This window comes from Stenella coeruleoalba (genome assembly GCF_951394435.1).
Source record: "Stenella coeruleoalba genome assembly, chromosome: 5".
NCBI lineage: Eukaryota > Metazoa > Chordata > Mammalia > Artiodactyla > Delphinidae > Stenella > Stenella coeruleoalba.
In genome coordinates, this window is record NC_137150.1 from 87,062,960 (window position 1) to 87,085,407 (window position 22,448).

The 22,448-nt window shown below is 31.9% G+C and overlaps 1 protein-coding gene across 2 annotated transcripts in view; it reads right to left on the reverse strand.

Moving 5' to 3' along the window:
- The window catches only part of NECTIN3 (nectin cell adhesion molecule 3), a 145,078-nt gene that overhangs the window by 50,978 nt on the left and 71,652 nt on the right, over positions 1-22,448 (reverse strand). The window contains exons 6-7 of one of the 2 annotated variants that reach the window (XM_079921962.1): positions 8,725-8,863; positions 6,486-6,570 (exon numbers count right to left, since the gene is read on the reverse strand). In XM_079921962.1, coding sequence (XP_079778088.1) covers positions 6,486-6,570; positions 8,725-8,863 — 224 coding nt within the window. Of the gene's footprint in view, positions 1-6,485; positions 6,571-8,724; positions 8,864-16,619; positions 20,968-22,448 lie in introns of those variants that run through there. The other variant, XM_079921961.1, reaches the window with a different exon arrangement.

Below are 22,448 nucleotides of genomic sequence, written 5' to 3' on the forward strand. Positions count from 1 at the left end.
GTTTGATAAATGGATGACAGAGAAAAAAACAAAACGGAAGTATGAACGAAAAGATGCAAACTCCATTTTAATTTCATTTCAAGCACTACTAAGCTTATAATAAAAGTATCAATAAATTCGAAAAGCAACATATGCCGAGTTTACATGAGCCAAAGTAGTAACAGTTTTATCCTGCTATTGAAATAATTTCACTGCTTGGTCTCTTTAGTAACTTTCTAAGAATTACATAGCTTCTTTTTAACTAACAATAATGATAATAACAGCAAACACATAGTATTCACTATGTGCCAGGCAGTGTTCTAAGGATGTAGCATATGGTTAATTTATTAATCTTTATGAAACCATATCAAGTAGGTTTATCTTTTCTCATTTATAAGATTGATTAGTAGAGCTCTGACTTAGTAAAAATACCAATCCTTTATACTTCAGAGGTTGCACTGATATTTTATTTGAATATATTATTTAGATATTATTCGTTTATAAATCAATATTTCATCCAAGCTTTGTTGTTCACAAAACTTTCTCCCTCCTCAGACCAGAACAAGGCCCTACAATTCTTTTACTACTTTTATCAATAATTACCACTACCTATTAACTGGAGGCAATGGGCAGATGAAAACTTTTTGCTACTCTAGGGCAAAACCATCCTAGAAATACTCAGGACTCATTTACTTAAATATTACACTCAGTCATTTAGTTTCCTTGAATTTGGAAGAAAAATGTTAATTCTTTTATCATCTTCCTCTCTCCCTTCTCCCTGACCCCAAAGACCATAACTACTGATATCTGGTATCTGGAAACACGTTAAAATATTCAGATCCAGGGAGAAAACCAGACCATTAATAATGAGCATAAACAGCTTATCTAAAAATACTATTGGAAACTGGCAGTGATATGTTGGAAAGATGAGTTTTGAGGAGAAATAATGAGAATCTATAAAACTATAAAGAGTAGTAGGGTGAACAGGTTCAAGAAAGCCATAAATGAAATATGGTATGATTAGTAACTGAAATTAAGATGCTTGGAGGACATATCTCTAACTCCAGAACTTGATAACAAGTAGGACCACCATGTTTCTAAAGCCACACAATTTGATAACATTAGGGTTCTAGTCATAACATAGTTTCTTAATTTTTCAATCTTCTTATTTTATCACATAAATCTATGGGAATATAAGTCATCTTACTTAACACTGTATAGCACAAATTTAGATACCAATGAACAGTGTACATATTATTCATGCTGGAATCAAAACAAAAAATTTTCATATCTATTTATAAAATTTTTAAATAGCACACAAAAGAATGGCAGCTTGCAGGAAAAAAAAATGATCGTTTAAAACTTGAAAAGATGCTGAAACTTGCTAATAATGAGATTGCAAAATTGCAATTATATATTTACTATTTTCCACCTATCAGATTACCAATAATCAAGTGGAATACATATACTGTTGGTGAGAATGTGGAGAAACAGGCACTTTCATACATTACTCACACAAGTAAAAAAACAGTACAATATTTACAGAGGATAATTTGACAGTACTTATAAAAAATATAAACACATTTACTACTTGCTGTAGCAAGATCAAGTCTAAAAATGTAGCCTGCAGATTATACTTGCATAGATACAAAATAGCATATATACAAAGCTATTCACTGCAGCATTATCGGTTTATTAAAATATTTTGACATTGCAAACTATGTAATATACACACATTAGAATCTTAGTAGACATAAGAAAGAATGAGAATGATTTTTACCCCAAAAAGAAAGAGCTCCAGTATATCTTAAGAGGAAATGGCAAGATATGTAACAGTGTATATATGTTACCTTTTATCCGAGAAAAGATAAAATGTGTGTGTGTTTCCTTGTCTATGTTTTACATAAACCATATGAAGACAAACAAGAAATTGATAAAAATGGTTTTCTGTAGGAGGTGGTGGGGGTAGGGTAAGTAGGAATGGAAAATGGTACTAAGACTTTAGAAAATACCCTTTTATACTGTTTTGCATGTATTAGCCACTCAAAAAAAAATGTAGAAACAATCTTCCTCCACAAGACTGCGATGAACATTTACAAAAATTTACTAAAGACTATGATATATGATAATGAATTACTGGGAAAAAAAATCATAATTTTTTCAGATAGTAAATTCTGCTGAAATACTAGCGGATGCAAACTATTATGTATAGAATAGATAAACAACAAAGTCCTACTGTATAGCGCAGGGAACTGTATTCAATATCCTGTAACAAACCATAATGGAAAAGAATATGGAAAAGTATTATATAGATACACACACACATATGTATGTGTATGTATGTATGTGTGTATATATATATATACACACACGTACGTATAACTGAGTCACTTTGCTGTACACCAGAAACTAACACAACACTGGGAATCAACTATACTTCAATAAAAGTAAATTAAAAAAAAACAGTGTTGTCTTGCTTTAAGAAGAGAAACACAGAACAACATAACAGAACTAAGAGTTCAGAAATATACCTAATATATATGGGAACTTATTTTAGGATAAGAGTGTCCTCAAACCATAGAAAAGGACAGCCAATTCAATAATTTCTGGACAATTGGTTATACCATTGGGGAAAAAACGTAGGTCACTACCTTATATAATAAGCAAACATAAGTTTTAAATTATTTAAAATAAAATAAAACATCCCATAAAACTGTGAAGAGTTTTGTATGATTTTTTAACATTTCAGATCAGGGAGAGAGGGGGAAATGGTCTTTTTAGATAATATATAACTTCCAGAAACTATGAGGAAAAAGATAAAGAGATTTTAACTACATAAAAACGTAAACGTTCTGTATAAGACACTATAAAGTTAAAAAATAAGAGACGAATATAAGACAAAAGATTACTGTCCATATCAAAGAGCTGCTAAAAAATTAACAAGGGAAGTTCAAAAAGTAACTGAAAATTTGAAAAAAGATGCAAATAGGTGGTTTACAGAACTACAAATAGGCAATCAATTATGAAACTTCTTCCAGGAATCTATGAAGCTTTTAAATGAACTATTTTTCCAGTTTTATCAAACTGGCAACAACAACAACAGAAGTTCTACTAAACAGTATTAGAGAGGGAAATGGGTTTTAATATACTGTTTATGGGAATATAAATTAATACAGCTAGGCTGGCCAGCAATGTGACACCTATTTAAATGTAAAAAATATTCACAGTAATTCTATTTCTTTGCATATATTTTATAAATATATGTGTACAATAAAGTATATAAAAGTACACTCAATGCAGCAATTACTGTAATAGAGAAAAAAAGAAAAAACCTAGGAATATCATTAGGTAATTTGTGGTATATCAACACAATGGAATACTATTACAGCCATTAAGAATGAGACAGAGAAATAGGAATAGTTCTCAAACCTGAATGTGCATTAAAATTCACCTGGTGAGCTAGGTAAAATGCCCATTGTCTCCAACCCCTGGGATACTGATTCAGTGAAACTGAATGTGTGTTCAAGAATCTTCATTTTTAATAACCCAGAGGATTTTGATAAAGGTGGCAACATTAGTCACTCTGAAAAACATTGGTAGTAGAGTGGAAAAAGCAATTTCTATGACCACATTTATGTTTATAAAGAAACTACTTGTAGATGTAAATATGGATGATGTATACTTCAAAGTAAACTTGTGGAAAAAGTTTGGGAGGATATTTAAATTCCTAACAATGGTGACCTCTAGGGAAAGAAATAATATATTGGGGGATAGAGGGATGAAACAGAACTTTAACCGTTAACTCTAAATTTCTGTAGTATTTGGATTTTTTTGTACCAAAAATATACCTACTTATTACCTATAATGTTAAGAAAAAATGTCCTGAGTTAGTATTTGTTTCCTAAATGAAGACTCACTTTTCTAGGATTATCAACTAATAACATGACAAGCTGGTGGTATTAATTATTCTTTGCCTTCAGGCAAGACATTCTTCTTTTTATTTCCCTCATACTTATGTGTGCCTCCATGCATCTTCTCTGCAGTATGGTAATAGTTCCATTCCCACTCAAGGAAATCACCCCCTCACAATACCAGACCTCATCCTCCTAACTTATATTTAGAGGGAAAATTCTCAGGTATGAGTTTTGGCACTATTATCACAAAAGTAATGGTTAAGCAGGGGAAACAAAAGTTAAGTAGTAAGAACTCTTTCTTTCTGTGGTTTCCCGAGGGTAGAACACTGATGAGTAGAACAAGTGGGACTCTCTTCCTTAAAGCCATGGTAATATTTGGGAGCATGGCCTGGCTGTGAGGGCTAGGGACTAATGACTTCAATTAGGAATTACCTCATGAGTTTAAAGTTGACAAGTTATCTACTGAAGCGGAACATTATGAAGGCATTTACTATTACAGCAGGCTATCATTGCATGAAACTAATTAGATAGTAATTACACACTTACAGATTTCTTGGTAACCAGGAAACAGTTCTATGTATTTTGCATTTTGATATCACAACATTAATTGAAACGCAGACAGCCATATAATTAACATACGACATTATAACACATGAATCATAACAAATTATCTTACTGATGGATAATGATTTTAGCCTCAATTATTCCCAAAATCTTTATAGAATTAAGAATTATTTCATCTCCAACTCAAGTTTTGACTCTCCTAAGCAAAATGACAGCAACCAGCTGACCCTTAGCAATATTTTATAGACTCAGTTTTATAGCTAGAAGAGGGAAACAATCATGTTTTTCACCTGCTGAATTTAATAGATGAGGAAAAAGTCACAATAGTACTAAATGTAAATGGTCTCTGACTCCCAAAGTCCAATGTTTGTTATCCACTGCAGATGCTGTCCCACCAATTTCCTTTCTAAAATTTCTATTACTCTTTCACATAACTGTTCATTTCCACCTAGATTTATGCTTGTGATTATGCAATTTACTCTAATCAACAACTGAGTAATTTTATCACATGTATCAAAATCCTACTTCCAAAATTGATCCATCCAGGAAGACTTCTCTGACTCCAAGGATAAAAACTGCAGTTTGTACCACTGTCAAGTCATCCAAGAAAAATCTTCCTTTTGTGTTTATTTAGCAGCACTTACATATATAGAAATTATATTTTCTTAACTAAAACCCAGGACATATGATCTGAGCCGAATAATTTTTTTTCAATTCATAAGCTTTTATAAATATTTAATTTGAAAATATTAAATAACAAGTAAATAAACTGATTTTAAGGACAAGAATAAAATTGTATGCAATTAGGGTTGTACTAAAAAATTACTAGCAACATTCTTAAAAAATTCCCACACCTGAATCTAGAAATCCTCCAGTTAGTGACTAGCTTTGTGGAGGGAGAAAAACAGCTATCCATCTGCAGCAGTTAACACCTTTAGCTAAATATTTTGTTGACATTTCACACTACTTGTCAAGTTAATTTATTTGCCAAAAAAGATGTGAGGCTATATTCTTTATGTGAAAACAGAGTTCTGTAAAGATGACGCATCTTCATCCCTAAGACACCAAACTTGTGCAAGATGACAAAGGTGGTGCCCATTGTCAGTGAGTGCACATGCCACGGAATGCTCCTCCCTGCCCCATACTCAGGCAGGAGACTGATTATATGGTCAACCTAGGAACAGAAGCTGAGAACATCTTAACAGAAATATTCCTTTGCCTTACTCAAGCTGAAGATACAGGACATAATTTAGGAGAAAAATATTATAGCGTCACAGGTAATAAAACCCCAATACAGGGTTAGAGCCCCAGGAGGCTGCATGGGTGATAGAGAAAAAAAGCAAAAACAAAACAATTAAAGTTAAGAATAAAAGCATTATGGCTTAAACCTTCCCAAGTAGAGCATATTAATCTAGATATAGAATCTAAGACAGAAGCACTGAATCAATACTTTCACACGAATTACTGTAAACTGATTCCAAAAGAAATTTTCAATTATCGTTAAGTGTAAAATGGGGCCCAATATTCATGCCCAGAATTTTAAATTGGAATATAAACCTTTTGTTGCTAAATAAAGGAATGCTAAGACTTAGATGCATATACTGAAAATTTTGCATATACTGAAAAATAAACAAAAATAAAATACATATGCCAAGGAGAAAAACCTCTCCATCATAAATTAGACCCTACCATTCAATTTTTCTACCTTTTATTTTATATAAAAATGCATATTTTACAATGGATCGTTACGTCAATAAAACTCTATTAACAATAAGTCTTCAGCCATAAGCTTTTGTAAAAATTTGTGCTCCTAATACAGTGTTGATTTGTCTTACCTATACTGGCCATAGCTTCTTTTCTTACCAATCTGTAGACTAAATTTGATCCCTTGAATGTTTCAGAGAAATGATTATATATTATTATGTAATACTTAATGTATAATGACTAGATAACATTTTGAAACAAATAATATACATTGCTTAATATTTTTTATTTCATTTTATTTTACGTGTACTCGGGAATACTTACCTGATATAGAAGGTCTTTCTGAGGCAAAGGGGGGGACTGTCCTTCATACATAGGAGGTGGTTTATGTGTGGGTGGAAGGTCGATCCTGCATTAAAAAGTTTAAAAAATGTGATTGCCACTTTTAGCAAAAAAACAAAAAAAAAGGGTGGGTGGGGGAAACATTCAAGATTCGCTTAAGTTTTGAGAATATTTTCCTCATACTAATATTTGTATTAGCATACATGTTTAATTCAGTTCTTACATTTCCATTAATCAATCATAATTGGAAGAAAAAAGTGAACTGGTTTTAAAGGTTCTAATGTTTAGGACTAATCTGAAATAAACAATTCTTTGAAAAATCTAAAAAAGCAAATAGAAGTATTTTTTGAACATTATTATTAGGCAAGTAATCTAGTATATGACTAATTAAGTACTGCACATTTTTACATATGACTATGCCTACCAACATTTTAAATATAGTCAAACATGTGTAATGGAAAACACTTTCCTCCAAAGTGTCCTAATAGTGATTTAAAAGACTGTATCTTAAAATGATAATGAAAAAATATGCTTATACTATATTTTGGAAATACTTCCATAATTAGTTTTCAAAAGCCATGGTCATTCTTAGAATATTCATCATGTAAATTAAGATTTTCAATCTACAAACCATTATAAATCTTGGCACCTGAAATAAATGAAGAGACCATTACATCCTTGGGGAATGCATTTATCTTTGCCAAAATGACCTAATCTACTAAAAAAAAGTATTTTCATATATTTTTAAATTGTTGCATTACAACAAAAATAGAATTAAATATACCTTGTAGCTCTCTGCATTTTAGAAAATAATTTTTCATATATTCTCCTACTTTTGAAGATCACAGATAACTAATTTTCAGTAATTGAGATCAGTAAATCAAATAAAAATTTTACCTATATTAAAAGATAAAGAGGATGAAAGCTATAGAGGCCAAAGAAATTACAAATTCTCACTTCTCCATGTGGGCATGAAATAATATTTTAAATGAACAGAATTCAAATAATAAATAAAATGATTACATGGATGTAATTACTAGTCTACTAGTAAATTATCTTTTGGAAATTATAGAAAAGTTTGAGATAATCTGGCAACTAAGATGAAGTTAACCACAAGCTAGATACTCTTGAAATATTAGAGGAATCGGTCTTACAGGTATTAGACTGAAAGGGTATTTTATAGTCCTTTTATTTAAAGTAATTATTTCCTTTAATGTAACAAAAATCACAGCAAATGTATAGCTGCAAGATGCCGTAAGTTATTCAGGTGAGAAAACCAAGGTTCATGGAGGTGATGTGACTCGTTCATGATCATACCACTAATTTGATCGTAATAGAGCTAACACCCAGGTGTCCTTAATCCAAAAAGATCAGTGCTCTAACTGTGCCAGATTAGAGAGGCAGAGACATACACAAAGCATTTATGAAGAGAGAAGAAATACATTCCTTCAGAGCCAGCCTCATGTCCTCATATAAAATCATTAATAACCACACAAGAAATAATGTCATTTGTATAGAACTTCACAGTTCAGAAACATCATCTTATTCTACTCTTATCACAGCCATGTGAGGTAAGCAGGAAAAGTATTATTCACATTTCACAGATGAAGCAACAAAAGCTGCTGATGGAATTAAGGGAACTGGGACTTCGGTCTTTTGATTATACAACAGAGTGCAATTTCTGTTTTGTAATTCTATCTCATGATTAGGTCCAAAACATTGCTTTCTCTTTAAATAAAAGCACATTTTGTAATTCACCAAAACCAAATTTCTTTAAGATAAAAGCTTTAAAACTCAATGTATTTAATAACTTCTGGCAGTTTAGAGTTAGTTATATCTATACATAAGACAGGCATAAGCAATTTAAAGAAGTAATTTAAACTTCTAAGATTTTTTATATCTGTCTTTCAACCACTTCATGGAAGACCTGCATTTTTATTCAGAAGGCAGGACAACGTAGAGTCATTATGTTACCATTTGGAAAGGTATGTAATATACTGTAGGTTAAAAAGGTGTCTAATATATTTGTCTCTAGGAGCCCCTTGCAACTGTTTATTTACCAAAATGTAGTCAGACTTCCTGACAAAACCAGTCATCTTACAAAGACCTAACAGTATCTTTACTTCCATCCCTCAGACAGTTTTCATATGAGTAGCTGTAAAGATAACGACTGCCACATACTGAATATTCATAGTTGAACACAAGCAAAAAATTTACCTACACTTTGTCAAGGTAGGATGGTCTCTTTTTTCGAGGAGTCAACAGCACAGTCACAAAGATGGCAATGATGAAAAGGGCAAGGACAGCTCCAATTACAGCTCCAGCTACAGCTATGGAAGAGGTCTGCTTAAGTGGAACATCTGTAAAGTAACAAAAATTAGGTTTTTTAAACAATTTTAAGAGTTCTTGAGTTTGTGTCCTCTGATTTCTACAATGTGCAAGGACTGATTAAGTATGTTATCCAACCACAAGTTTAGAAGACCCCAAATTTGATTCGTTACTTTTTGGAGCATTATGCTAACACATTTATTCCTTGCAAGATGTCACCTTAGCACTCCAACTTTACTTTTTTAAAGTGATGAAAAGAATAGCCCCAGTCAGGTATCAATGAGTGAATCTACTGTCAACGGGCAAAGAATGTCTGAACGAGAAAAGAAGAGAAAAGGATGAAAACTAAGTTCTTACTCTAAAAGGTGATAAAAAAAAAATTCAGTATTCTTTAATGGAGTTAGCCAACAATGTATTGAATAGATTTTTACCTTTCATTCCATTAAAAGAAATTCTAAGAAACCAAAAACCTTCAAGAAAGGGAAAACAACACTAAAAAACAGAAAATATCCCAGACGTAATAAATAGTCAAAAAGTGACATTGCAAAATCTAAGTTTTTAAAATAGAAGTATTATTAAAACAGTACTTGCTGCAGATAACTTCCTTTAGTTCACACACATTTAATACAAATTACACTTTAAGATAGTGTCTATACTACAAAATTAGGTAAATTCTTCCCTGTCTCCTGGCTATAGACACACTCTATCATTTCTGAATACCAATTTCTCTTTTCCAGCCTGCATCACAAAATTTTATAAGAAAGGATGTTAAAAACATACTTAGTAGTTAGCATTTCACACAATTCTAAAAAAAATGTCACCCTACTTTATGAACTCCCAATTAAAGGAATTTACTAAAGTTATTTTCAAATATAAGTATTATGGATATGACAAAACCATCAATCCTTATGGGTATTATTTTGACAATTACAGCCATATTAAACCCAATAACTGAATTCTGTGAAGCAACCCATCAGTTACAAAGAACCTTCAATATACATGATTTTATCTTTCTAACCAGTAAGAAAGATATTTAAGGTAACATTCTATAAATGAAGATACTGCTATTCTAAAGTTAAATATTCTGCCCAAGGTCATTCAGTCAATGAATAGGAGAGAACACAGGGTGAAATAAAGCTAGGTTAGGGCAGGATAGAAACCTCCACCCATAAGCCCTTTTTGGGAAATGGTTTTTCGCAACATCTAACGTAGTCTCTCCTTTTGGGTCCCCTATTTGGAAACGCCGAGCTCTTAGTCTTCAATTAAATTGACGTTCATATACACCCTTAAATAATTACAATTACTGTTGGAATCCAGACATGGCAAATTTAAATAGAATTAAGCACTATCAGTTTTGAAATATGTTTTACCTACTTACCATCACGGTATTTCCAAATACATACATAGTGTATTTAGAAGCATTTCCCAACTGTTCATATTAAAATGTGATTCATGTGGTGTTTTAGATTGCTAAAAACAACATTTTAGGGCTTCCCTGGTGGAGCAGTGGTTGAGAGTCCGCCTGCCGATGCAGGGGATGAGGGTTCGTGCCCCGGTCCGGGACGATCCCACATGCCGCGGAGCGGCTGGGCCTGTGAGCCATGGCCGCTGAGCCTGCGCGTCCGGAGCCTGTGCTCCGCAACGGGAGAGGCCACAACAGTGAGAGGCCTGCGTAACGCAAAAAAAAACAAAAAAACAAAAAAACCCACAACGTTTTACTTTCTTGTCAATTATAAAAATCTCTTCAGCAAACTAATGATCTTGTGTTTATTAATGGTTCATTAGCCTCATTCTAGACTAAAAATCTTATACCAATGAGCTCCAAGGAACCCAATCTGATCTTTCAAATACTGAATAGAATCTAAAAATATACAATTATTTTAAACAATATAACCAGCTTCATTGTTCAGGATGTTACCCTCATCTGCTAATACATACCTGGTTTATCTTCCTGTTGTTGCTCATTTCTCTAATCACTACTAACTCCATTTGAATATGTGCTACATGAGAAAAAGATTTGAAAACTAAGCCAGTCAAGTATTACTCTGCTCTTATAAATGTAGAAAAAAGACTTGGGATGATTTAGGGCTAGTCTTATCTTCTACACTATCACTTTTCCCACCATGTAAGTTGTAGTTTTGTATTCGGTTTTTAACAATAGGCCAATTGAAACCTATTAAGATTACATGACCAAGGTTATTTGACAAAGGTCATACACCTTGTCAGTGGCAAAAATAAAAAATCCCAATGTGTCAAGTATGCTACCTATTCTACACTAGTCTAAAGATTTCCTTTTAATGGAATTTTTTCTTTTGCTAAGGAATAAAGTGGCCCTATCACTTTTGCCCAAGTGTGGAGAATTTAAATTTGGGTGTTCTTATTTTGATGATAATGACAAAGTTGATACCATATTTATGTAATACTTCTGAAATTATGTTTCAAAAACTCAGGTTACTCTTTGAATATAATTAGCCCAAATTAAGATTAACAATCTTAACACATTATATATATATATATATATATATATATATATATATCACTCAATCCCAACATATCATTATAAATTCTTCATCAAACCTCACACCTCCTACAAGCAAGCCTTTCATTTAATCTTAGCAATAATATTTAATTTGGTAGTGTTTTGTAAGTAATAAATCAAAATCAGACTTTTAATATCCTAATGTAATTCCCAACTCTGAATATATACTATTTTTAATATCCTGAAGTAATTCTCAAGTCTATATAAATACTATTCTTTAAACATTTAAATTATGGTCTACTTATCCAATTCTGTCCCATTAGTCTTCTAATTTCTAGCTCTAGAATTCCATAACTGAGAGGTGACTGTATGTATACTGTAACTCTTCCTTCTATTTTAATTTGAGCATATTTATTTCACTTGGTTCCATTCATTCTTTATTCATCTCTAACATTTTTTGCACACCTCTTCTCAGTATTGGAACAGGCTAGTAAGTGCTGAAATGAGGAAGTGGAAGAAAAGTTAGGTAGAGTCCATTTACCAATTGGATATCCTGCTCTACATAGGTAAACTGATTAAGTACATATATGACATATATATATTTCCTTTTCTGATTCTTCAACTTACTGAGAAAAGAAGAAATAATATATTTAAGAGTATTAAGATTTTAAAAGTATTAATGGGTGATGAACACTAGTATGAAATGCAAAGGAAGAGCTCAAGTTTCTTGCATTCAAGTCAAAGAATTTTGATGAAAATTGAGAATTTAGCCCCAACACTGCCTCCCCACATCCCTGTCCTCATAATCTACATAGACCCTATATTCCAACAAAACCACTACAAGCAGAAAAAAATTTAACTAAGTAAATGTATAAAAATTTGGCATTTTTCAACATTAAGCTAGTTTACTGAGTGACTGACATGAAGCAATATTACCTTACCATAACCTAAGGAGATGTTCTACTAAATCTAATTGTATGCTTACAAGCAGCAGAAAACAAAAAGACAAAAGCATTAAAATATTTAGTATTAAAGGATTCGTGCATGTCTCCCAGAAGAACATCTTTCTGTTATCACAGCTGCTTATTAACCCATATACATTGGAAACTCACCTCCAAAAACAGAAAAACAGCATTCCTCAATACAACCAAAGTACACTATCCATAATTAAAGACACCATGCATATATCTTATGGAGAAAGCTATTAAAAATCAGTTACGAATCATACAAAAAATTTAATACAGACAGGAGAAATAACTTTCATTACTTTTTGAAAAAATATAAATATTATAGATATTAAACTGAATTATAGTTTGTCTTTGTTTTCACTGATACAAGTGAATAAAGCCTACGTAAAGGCTATTCAAACATGTGCTCACCTGATTCACACCTGAAACTGAGGCATTATAAAGTTTTTAAAAGTTAAATACTATTCTATACACTAAAATACGTGTTTCTGGCAATTTCCTAAAACCATTTAAAATGGGTGAGTACAGAAATCCATAGTCCCTTTTTACACTTACATTAAAACACCAAATCCCAACAATTGAGATGTTAAGTTTCATCCTTCTTTTTCTTCATTTCCTCCACCCAAACTTCTGTGATGCCATGGATTGATTCACAGCTTAATGTAAAACCCTACGAACTTATCTTCCCAACTTTCATTTGGGATTAAATTCATATATCCCCATAATACATGTTACTGTATTACCAAATTTTCCCCATATGCCCCACTGTTTTATTTTTCAATAGCCGTTTTAATGCTTATCTTTTCAATACAACATCTAAGCCTTTATATCCATCCAAATATTTATCTCACTATTTTTTAATAGAAGTCCTCTATTTGGGTCAGGACAGTCTCCTCAGCTTCTCATCCAACAAATTACCAATAGTAACCAAACACGTGCCAAGCCTTGTGCTAGGAATGCCAAGGATAAATTTTACACAGTTCCTGTCCTCACAATAGAGCAAAAGCCTCAAGGTAGGGTCAGAGAATCCATAAAAATATTTATTTTCCAATGAAGTATAGGAAGAAATCATCACTTTTCTAAAAAAAGAGAGGGAGAGGGCATTTAATAAAAATTACTATTGTACTAGTATGGATTGGCACTGGTAGCCCTAGTTGGTCCATGTGTCAGATGGCACCCTGCCACACAGGGCACCCAAAATTTCCTATAGGAAGTGTGGAGTGGGACAGTTCCAGAATGAAAGTAAGTAAACAGTTACATCTTTACTTGGTTGTCCCTCTCAACATAGCATCCTGTGACAGACATTATTGTGATGTATGGGAGCTCAGCTGAATGAACTAAAAACTTATCTAGATTTAACTAGAAGTCAAAAATGTAAAGGAGGCATGACATGCGTGCTCTGACAGGTGAACATCTGACTCATAAACCAAGTGAGGGTATCAGTGTTAATCCGTGTTATATACTAGTAGGCATTTAATCCAAGTAAATGCCATTCCTGCAAAGAACTGACAGAATGTAAGATAACACCAATAATGTACGCACAAATAACAACAAAACCCCACAAAAATGGCAATGCAAATAACTTCTTCCTAATACATAAACTTTACCAGTTACATTATGAAATAAAACCATGGCAACCTAATCAGATGTGACAAATGAACCCCCCCAATCAAATACATTTAGAAACCAAATAAAACAAATTTATATTCACTCTTATTAACAACAAACCTCACACTAAACCCATACTGTGCTGAAATAGCTAATGTGAGTGGTGATTAGCATGATACTGAAAAATCAAACACCTTGAACATGAAGACTAGCTCTAAAAGAAGTAGCTGGGATGAAAACTGTTAAGGTTCCCAACAATGAACTTCTTTCATTTGAATCTACTTGTTTTTGAGAGGTGGCTTAGCTTTCATACCTAAAAACAAGTGTTAAAATATACTCAACATGGACTTAAAACTTTGAAACACTGAATCAAAAAGTATAAAACCAAGATTAAAAAAAAATGAAGCACAATTATATGGTTTTCTCAAAAATGTTTTAGCAAGAAAAAAAGTTAACTTTTAAAATGAAGCACAATTATATTGTTTACCCAAATATTACTGTTTTAGTGAAAATAATTAGTATTTTAAAATGTTATTTCAGCAGATTAAAAATTTGTTTTTTGTGAATATTTTAAAATGCATATAGCAAAATTCTATGGTAGCACATATATAATTTATAAACATACATATTAGGACTATGAGTACATACTAATCTTTAATTGATAGGCACAGTCAAGAGTACTGAAGAGCACTGATCTAAAGAAGATAGATAATAACTAGAATAAAATGTGAGGTTACAATAGAGGAGATATAAGTTGATAAAAAAGAATTATGAACAGCAAGTATTAATTCTACAGGGAAAAGTTTCATAAAACTATAATTTGAGCTGGACCTTGAATATGGACTGGTTTCCCAATATGGCAAAGGGAGGAAAGGGTATTTCAGGTAAAGGGAGCAGCATGAACATAATTATTAAGACATTAAAGCACATGGTGTGGTAAAAAAAGAGTTAATAGATCTAGAAATTATGTAGGTTCCCTGTTAGTAGATCTAGGCTTTGAGCATCAAATGGCTGCTAATATTGAAAGAAAACGAGGTAAAGACTACGCGCCTTCTGATAGAGGAACATACCACCACTGAAGTAACCTTGCCCCCCAAATTAAACCTTAATCTTATCAAGGCTCTAGATCTGTCAACTTACAGAAAACACAGAGGTGCAACTGGCACAATCCAAACTGGAAAACTGCAGGACAGATGAAGCTGTTTCTTCACCAAAAAAACTGCATGGGAAAAGTGCGGGAGTGGGGAACAGCACACAGAGAACACACAGATTAAAAGACATCTCAACCAACCAATGTATGGATCACATTTGGTTACTAGCTAAAACTGCAAAAATATATGATTAGAAATTTGAACACTCACTGGATACTTGATATTAAGGAATTATTCATTTCTGGTGTAGTAATGAATCTGTGGTTACTTTCTCTAAATGTTCCTTAACTTTTAGAGCTACATACTGATATATTTACAGGTGAACTAATGGCAGGAGGGATTATATAGACAGAAATTTAAATAAAACAAGACTGACCATGAACTGACAATAACTGAAGCAGGTACATGAATATTCATTTCATTATTCTGTCTTACTATTGCATATTTTTTAATAATAATCTGTTTTTTAAACAGGAAGGTCAAAGCCTCTAGGTCTTGTTTCCTCTAGCTTTTAGATCAAACTGTCCCTTCAAGACTTGGTTTTCCCTGAGATATTTCTCATAACTGAGACTGTGAAATCAGGTATCACATCTATGTAGAAGTATTATGCATGAAAGGAAATAAGGCCTTGAATTATTCTCAAGTTTTGAGATTTATACTTTAAAGTTATTCTGCTAAACTCACTTTCACTAGGCTTCATCCATAGTGCCCAGCCAGAACAAACAGCAGCTATTAACTAAAAGGCAAGTGAAATAAAACATCACAAAATTGAATCATATTTTACCCTTCAAAATTGAAATGAACATGATAAAATAACTATTATCAAGGCTCGAGAAAAGAAATGACCCCTAAGGGTAGGTATATATAGCAAAAGCTTTTGTAAGCAATGTTTGGTTTCAAGCTCTTGATGGAAACCTGTCACTACTCATCTCAAAGTAGACATGTACTTTAAAAAAAAAGTGTAGCTTACTAGAATAGAAGAAAACAGAAATGCATAAACAGAAACAATTTTTTAAAAAAACACCAAAAAGTTGGTATACTCTGTACACTATTCCAAAGATTCTTTCATGCATGAATTTTTATTGGTATAACAAGAATGAAACCAAACTTAATCCAGTCAAATTGTACATTATTTGAAAAAAACTGCTGCTTTCTCTAAAATAGTTTAAAGTTTAGGGGGAAAAAATGTATCAAATTTTAATTTATTTTATCTTAAAATATTTTAGGTTTTATAATACTGTTTGTTTATTTTATTTTTATTTTATTTTTTTGGCCGAGCCGCGCAGCGTGTGGGATCTTAGTTCCCCGATCAGGGGTGGAACCTGCACCCCCTGCAGTGGAAGCATGGAGACTTAACCAACAGACCACCAGGGAAGTCCCTGTATCATAATTTCAAATGTCAGAAATGAGGAACAGGGAGAAGGTAACTACAAACAATAAGAAACAATGTCATTCCTACTCAAAGCAGCTCACAAGCAACAAGTTAAAAACACTAAATGCCAACTTAAAAAATATTTTATGAAATGTGTTAATTCCAAACTGAAAGCTAATATATAAAAATTTGACTTACGTCAAAGTCACAGCAAACATTTAAAATTTATTTTAACTTCTAGGACTAGAGCTAGAAGATAATTCATGACTGTGGAGAATGTTACTGATGATATGTATATATGAGATAGGAATTATATGATTAATTAAAAGTAAATTTTATAATGGTTAACATGCCAACTTAGATGCTTCCTCAAACTTTATTTAACTGTATCCTTAACCTGATATAGTCTTGTTTGGAAAGAGAAATAAAATAGGTTTCTAATTCCACAAAACATCATTAATTAAAGGAAACTAGGTTACACACACACACTCTCTCTCTCTCTCTCCAGCAAAAATCAAAATGCGGACAAAGAAGGTAATACAGAGCCATAGGCTTGTTACAGAAATATGCCTCTTAAGAATTTTTTTAAAAAACTTTTATTTAAAGATTTATTGAACGGCTATTGGGGCTACCACCTGATAAGTAACTTGGTTAAAAAAAAAAATCCCTGGTACACATTAAAACTAAATATATCCCAATATAACAAAAATTTGAGAAAAGAGCTTTTTATGGATGATACATTAACAAGTAAATAGGAAAAACAATCCAATCTGTAAATCATTCCCCTGTTAGAATTAAAAAATCAATATGGGTACCATTTCTTCCTTTCTTACACTTTACATTGATTACTTCCACACATTAACAACTTCTTGTTCATACTTTGTTTCAGCAGTATTTACCAAAAGCAAAATCAAACTAAAGTCAGATGTTTTTGCATCTAATATTACTACATTTCTCTCAATTTTTGCACTTATACATTGTACTTCCTATAGCCCCTTATGCGAACATTCAGCCAGGCTTACCATTATAACTTTCCTATATATGGCTATCAGAAGCAATACCTACTACTGAAAAACCCTAATGGTTTCTTGAATGTTAGACTTATCAAACAGAAACCTTTCAGGCACATGGTAAAATACTATATCTTTCAACTATAAAGTACTTCTCAGATACCACTTTTAAAGTCAACCCCTAGGCTATTAAAGTTTCAACATATTTTAATAAAAATGCAAAAAAGGGAAAAACAAAGAGTTGAATTCATCTCCACTGTATCACTGAAGTACTTTAACTACTGTGAAAGAAAACTCTAAAGTGAACACAAAAATGAAAAACCAGTTCAAATATAAAGGCAATAAACATGGCCAAAATAAAGTAAAACTATTCTTCCACCTTTTCCAAGAAGAGAGTAGGAGTTCAATACATCAATTAGCTGTGCACATTACTGATACTCAAAAAGTAATTTAAAAAATTGTTTATTAATATGACTATGTTTACAAACAAGTCTCTATGTACAGTAAACATACATAAAGCTCTAATAAACAATAGTGCAATGCTTCAGAAAGTCTTAAGCACTAGTATCATATCATATTCTTAAAATTCTGAAGTCTTTTAGTAGCTTGCCAAATGATTTAGAAAGGATGCAGAATATATCAAATACTCACTTGCAGTGTTCCATGTCACTCCCTACTGCCAAAAAAAACCCCCAAAAAAACAAACCAACAAAAACTAAACAAAAAACCCTAACCACACAATGGTCACTATTTAAAAGAAAGTTCATGATCACTAAGTAGATATTTATATTTTAAAACACAGTTCTTGGAATACATTGCTAATTTCCTTCGGATTAGAGTCAAGTCGTGATTTGTACAATATTCTAAATGGGATTACTCTTCTCAGATTCATATGACACTTCAAACCACTAAAGAGGATATTTTGCTCAAAAAAGCCACAAATTTACATCTTCCATGGAAAAAAGTTTTAGACTCATCTTTCTTATGGCCATATCATTGCTAACATTTAAATAACAAAAAATAAAGTCACTTTGATCATAAGGTATTATCAAGAAAGTTTTTCTTCCAATGACTGGGACCAAAGAGTCTTAATATTGGTCAGTGGTTAGCCATATTTAAACCAAATATTTTTAACAAGACATCAATGAACTTAACTGTATCCTTAACCAACACTTTACTGTTATACTAAGTGTTTGAGGGAGAGAAATAAAATAGATTTCAAACTTCCACAAAATACTGCTATGTTAAAATAAAGGAAACTAGGTTATAATCACTGAGAATAAAGCCTTCACTACTTGCAAAATTCTATGAACATGTTAGAACTTTGCCTTATAAAAACACTTTTTTAGATTTGATGAGGATTGGGAAGGGAGCAGTTGGGAAGGTGAAAAAAAAGTACCTACTTTGCCGTTTTATTAACAAAATAAGTTATTTAATTTATGATTCTCCTGCTAACTTCTATTTCAACTCCCTGGAAAAACTCCTAAGGCAATTCTACACAGTCCTTTTTTCAAATGAATCATCAACACATAAAACATATTCTTTGGTCTTCAAAATAGTTGTCATCATTATAATTGTATAGGACTCCACTGTAGAAGCAATTTAATTACCTAACAAAGAAGATCCACATTTGAAGATTTAGGTAAGATTTCTTTTTCAAAAGATACATGATTTTGGAAAGGATATACTTAATTATGTAAAAAACAAAAAACAAAACAAAAAGACCTCATGATGTTTCCAGTTTTAATTGGAAAAACAAAAATCTTGAAACACATACATACATTTAGGAGGAAAAGGGGGATGGTTTGTCAATATCGATCAGCAAGTGCTAGTGATTGGTTCTATAATTCAGATTTTTTCTTGTTAAATCTCAAATTTCCAAGTTTATTCTATTTTTTTCCTATATATTTATCCATTTGAACAACATCAATAATAAATGACTAAAACAAGATGGTCTACAAAATTCTCTGCACAGATTCTTGGCTGAAATGTTTGTCTCATTTCTAAAAATGGTACTCCAATGCTTGTTTTACCCATGGTTTTCCATATACTGAAATGCTCTCTCTGTACTCTATTAAACTATGTACCATCTTTTCATTATTATTATTATATTTAGGACATAAATCATTAAAACAAAACTACCACTTCATGTACCAAAACCTATGTTCACATGACAATATAAGCACTGCCCTCCAGAGATGAAAAGATTGTAGTAATTATCATGTTTAAAAGGCATGTTTTTATTACTCTTGTATGTATTCTGGACAAAAATATTGATCAGCTAATTATGCTCTTCCACACATCATGTTCACTGAGTGTACTACCACAGTTTTTAGTGCAACAAAATACCTTTGAAAAGCCACTCTACAGTAATTATGGCAAGGCTCATTAAAATGCAGAGGTAAAGATTCCATTTGTATAGAAACATAGAAAATAATGTCTGAAAAGAAAAGGTGTTTCATCAGGCTGAATTTTTTTGTATACTAAAAATATATATAAACATTTCTTGAATTAGTTTTATAGTCAATTTTGATGTAGTATCATTTAGTGGTGATAAATTTTGAGAGGTATATGTTTAACAAACATTTTACTTGAGATAATAGTCTTAGGTAAACATTTAATACACAATGCCAAGGTAGTTTCCTTTTTTTTTTTTAACTTTTGTACCAAAAAAGTCATTCATTTAATGTTGACATTTCTTCTTACCTGTGTGCCTCAGACCAGTAAAGTACTCTGCATTAAAAGTTAAATCTTGAAACAGTAGTACAGCATTGAAAAAAAAACTGTAAAGCAGCTCAGATACACTGAACCCAGATTTTACATTTCTGTTTGTCAAATTAGAATATAAAAAGCTTGAAAATCAAGTTGAAAAGCTTATTATTCCTCGAGAAAAAGTATGAACAATCTGAAAATGATCAACTAGTATGAATGAAACATTGTACATAGTTAAGTCACATTTAGTGGCTGCTAAACATACCACTCCCTCCTGGAAATTACGGAACCATCTACATGTGAAACTAAGTCATCTTCATTTTCATCATACTGTTCATCGCTGACGAACTTCATTCCCATTTTTAGATCTTCATAATAATCCATTGGTCTTTCAAACCTACTGAGATTTTCTACATTGTTCCACTGCGTTTTTTCATGCTCTTCTAAATAGTCTTTCCGTATTAGATTGTTCACTGGATTTTTGTTTTCTTTTTTTACACTGTCTGGGTAAGAATCAAGCTCATCTTGTTGAAGAACATCTATCTGTGATTCTTTTTGCATATCTGATGGTGGAATGTAGTTCTTGGCAAAGTAGTCTCCACGAAACGTCCGTCTTCTCCTATAGCAGAATATTCCAGCCAAAACACTTACAAGTACTACGAAGAGAGCCCCACCCACTACACTAGCAATGATTGTGCCAATTGTGTCATCCTTAATTGTTGCCAAAGTTGACAATGGGAAGGGCAATTTTTTTGGTTCTGTTGCTAGATCCTCGAAGTCAGCAGTTGAGGGATGCCATTGAATGGTGGGCTGAAGGGTGGTAGTAGTAGGAGGATCTAATGGAAACGGTAAAGATAGACAAGACACAGAAAGGCAAAGAATGTCAATGCAGGCTGATTCAGCAGCAAGTTGAAAAGACAGCACAGTTAATGAAAATATATTCATAGTAACAATAGTTTTTCATTCTTAATTTAAGATTAGAAAGTAGTGATACTTCTACATGTAAAAAAAAATAAATCTGACACTTAGTCAGTTACCAATTATGTAAAGGGAATGAAAAATTATGTATGGCATAAATCCTAAATTATTCTATTCCAAGTTTAAGTGTGACACTGTATTCTAAGAAATACTTTTTCTTTTAAATTAAGACTATTATTTAAGTGTCCTATATACAGCTGGCTTAAGAATTATCATTACTAAAAAATTAAATCGAATCATTCAAATGTACATTTTCTTAGCCAGTAGCACAAGGAAATAACAGAATAATAAAAGAATGAAAAAATTAAAATATGTTTTCTTGAAATCCATCTTTACCTAATATAGTTTATTTTTGTAAGAGCTGAACTTATCTTTAAAAGAATGAAAAACTATAGATTCTTGTTAAGTGGCCATAGTATAAGCTGTTGACTTAATAATTCTCTCAAAAATATTTTCCTTAAATAAAGAAAACTCTTTAATTTTTAGAAAGGACATATGTAGTATATACCATTATTTAGTGATTTAAAAAATAAAAAGCACATATTTATGTTAGCCAGATGGGCTATTAACAAATGAGACCAATAGACAAAGTAAAAACATGTTATAAACTATATAGTATTATAAAAATGTCATCATCATGTCTATACTCCATGGGTAAGATATGAACATTAAGGAAACTGAGAAATTTCAACCATGTCTGCAAAATTCAATGTCACATTGCTTTAGGATGGAGTCTCAGAAAGAGCAGCTAATATTTTAGAGAGAACATTCTAAGGATACTTAAATATTAGATGCAAATGATCCTGTGTATTGCCATTAGATTACAGAGTAAATAGCCATTAATATTAAAAAGCAGCTAAACATAAATAGTAAAAATTAAAGATTGGTTAATTATCAATTAAGTGGTATTTGTAGGTCATGTTACACAAAATTCTAGAGTTTGAAGAAAGGATGACTTCAAAAATCTTGAATTTCTTCATTGATAAAAAATAAATGACCCAAATGGTAATCTCTTATAATTAATTTTTAAATGAGTGGTACTGACAGAGCTTTTAAAAAGTGATTGTTAGAAAAATACTAAATCTACATGGGGTAAGTTATTCTAAAATTACAAGCTAAAGAAAAATACTTACTGAAACAGGTTTCATCACGGAATGCCATATGTATAGAATGTAGTAAAACTTTAGCAAGTACAGTGTAAAATGTAACAAGTACATTATAAGTAATTTCCTATGAGTTTAAACCAATATAACAGGCAATCCAGTCAAGTACCTTGAAGTGAATTAGTTATCATATTATATGTAAGTAAATGAATCAAAGAAGAGTTTTAATTTGTGAG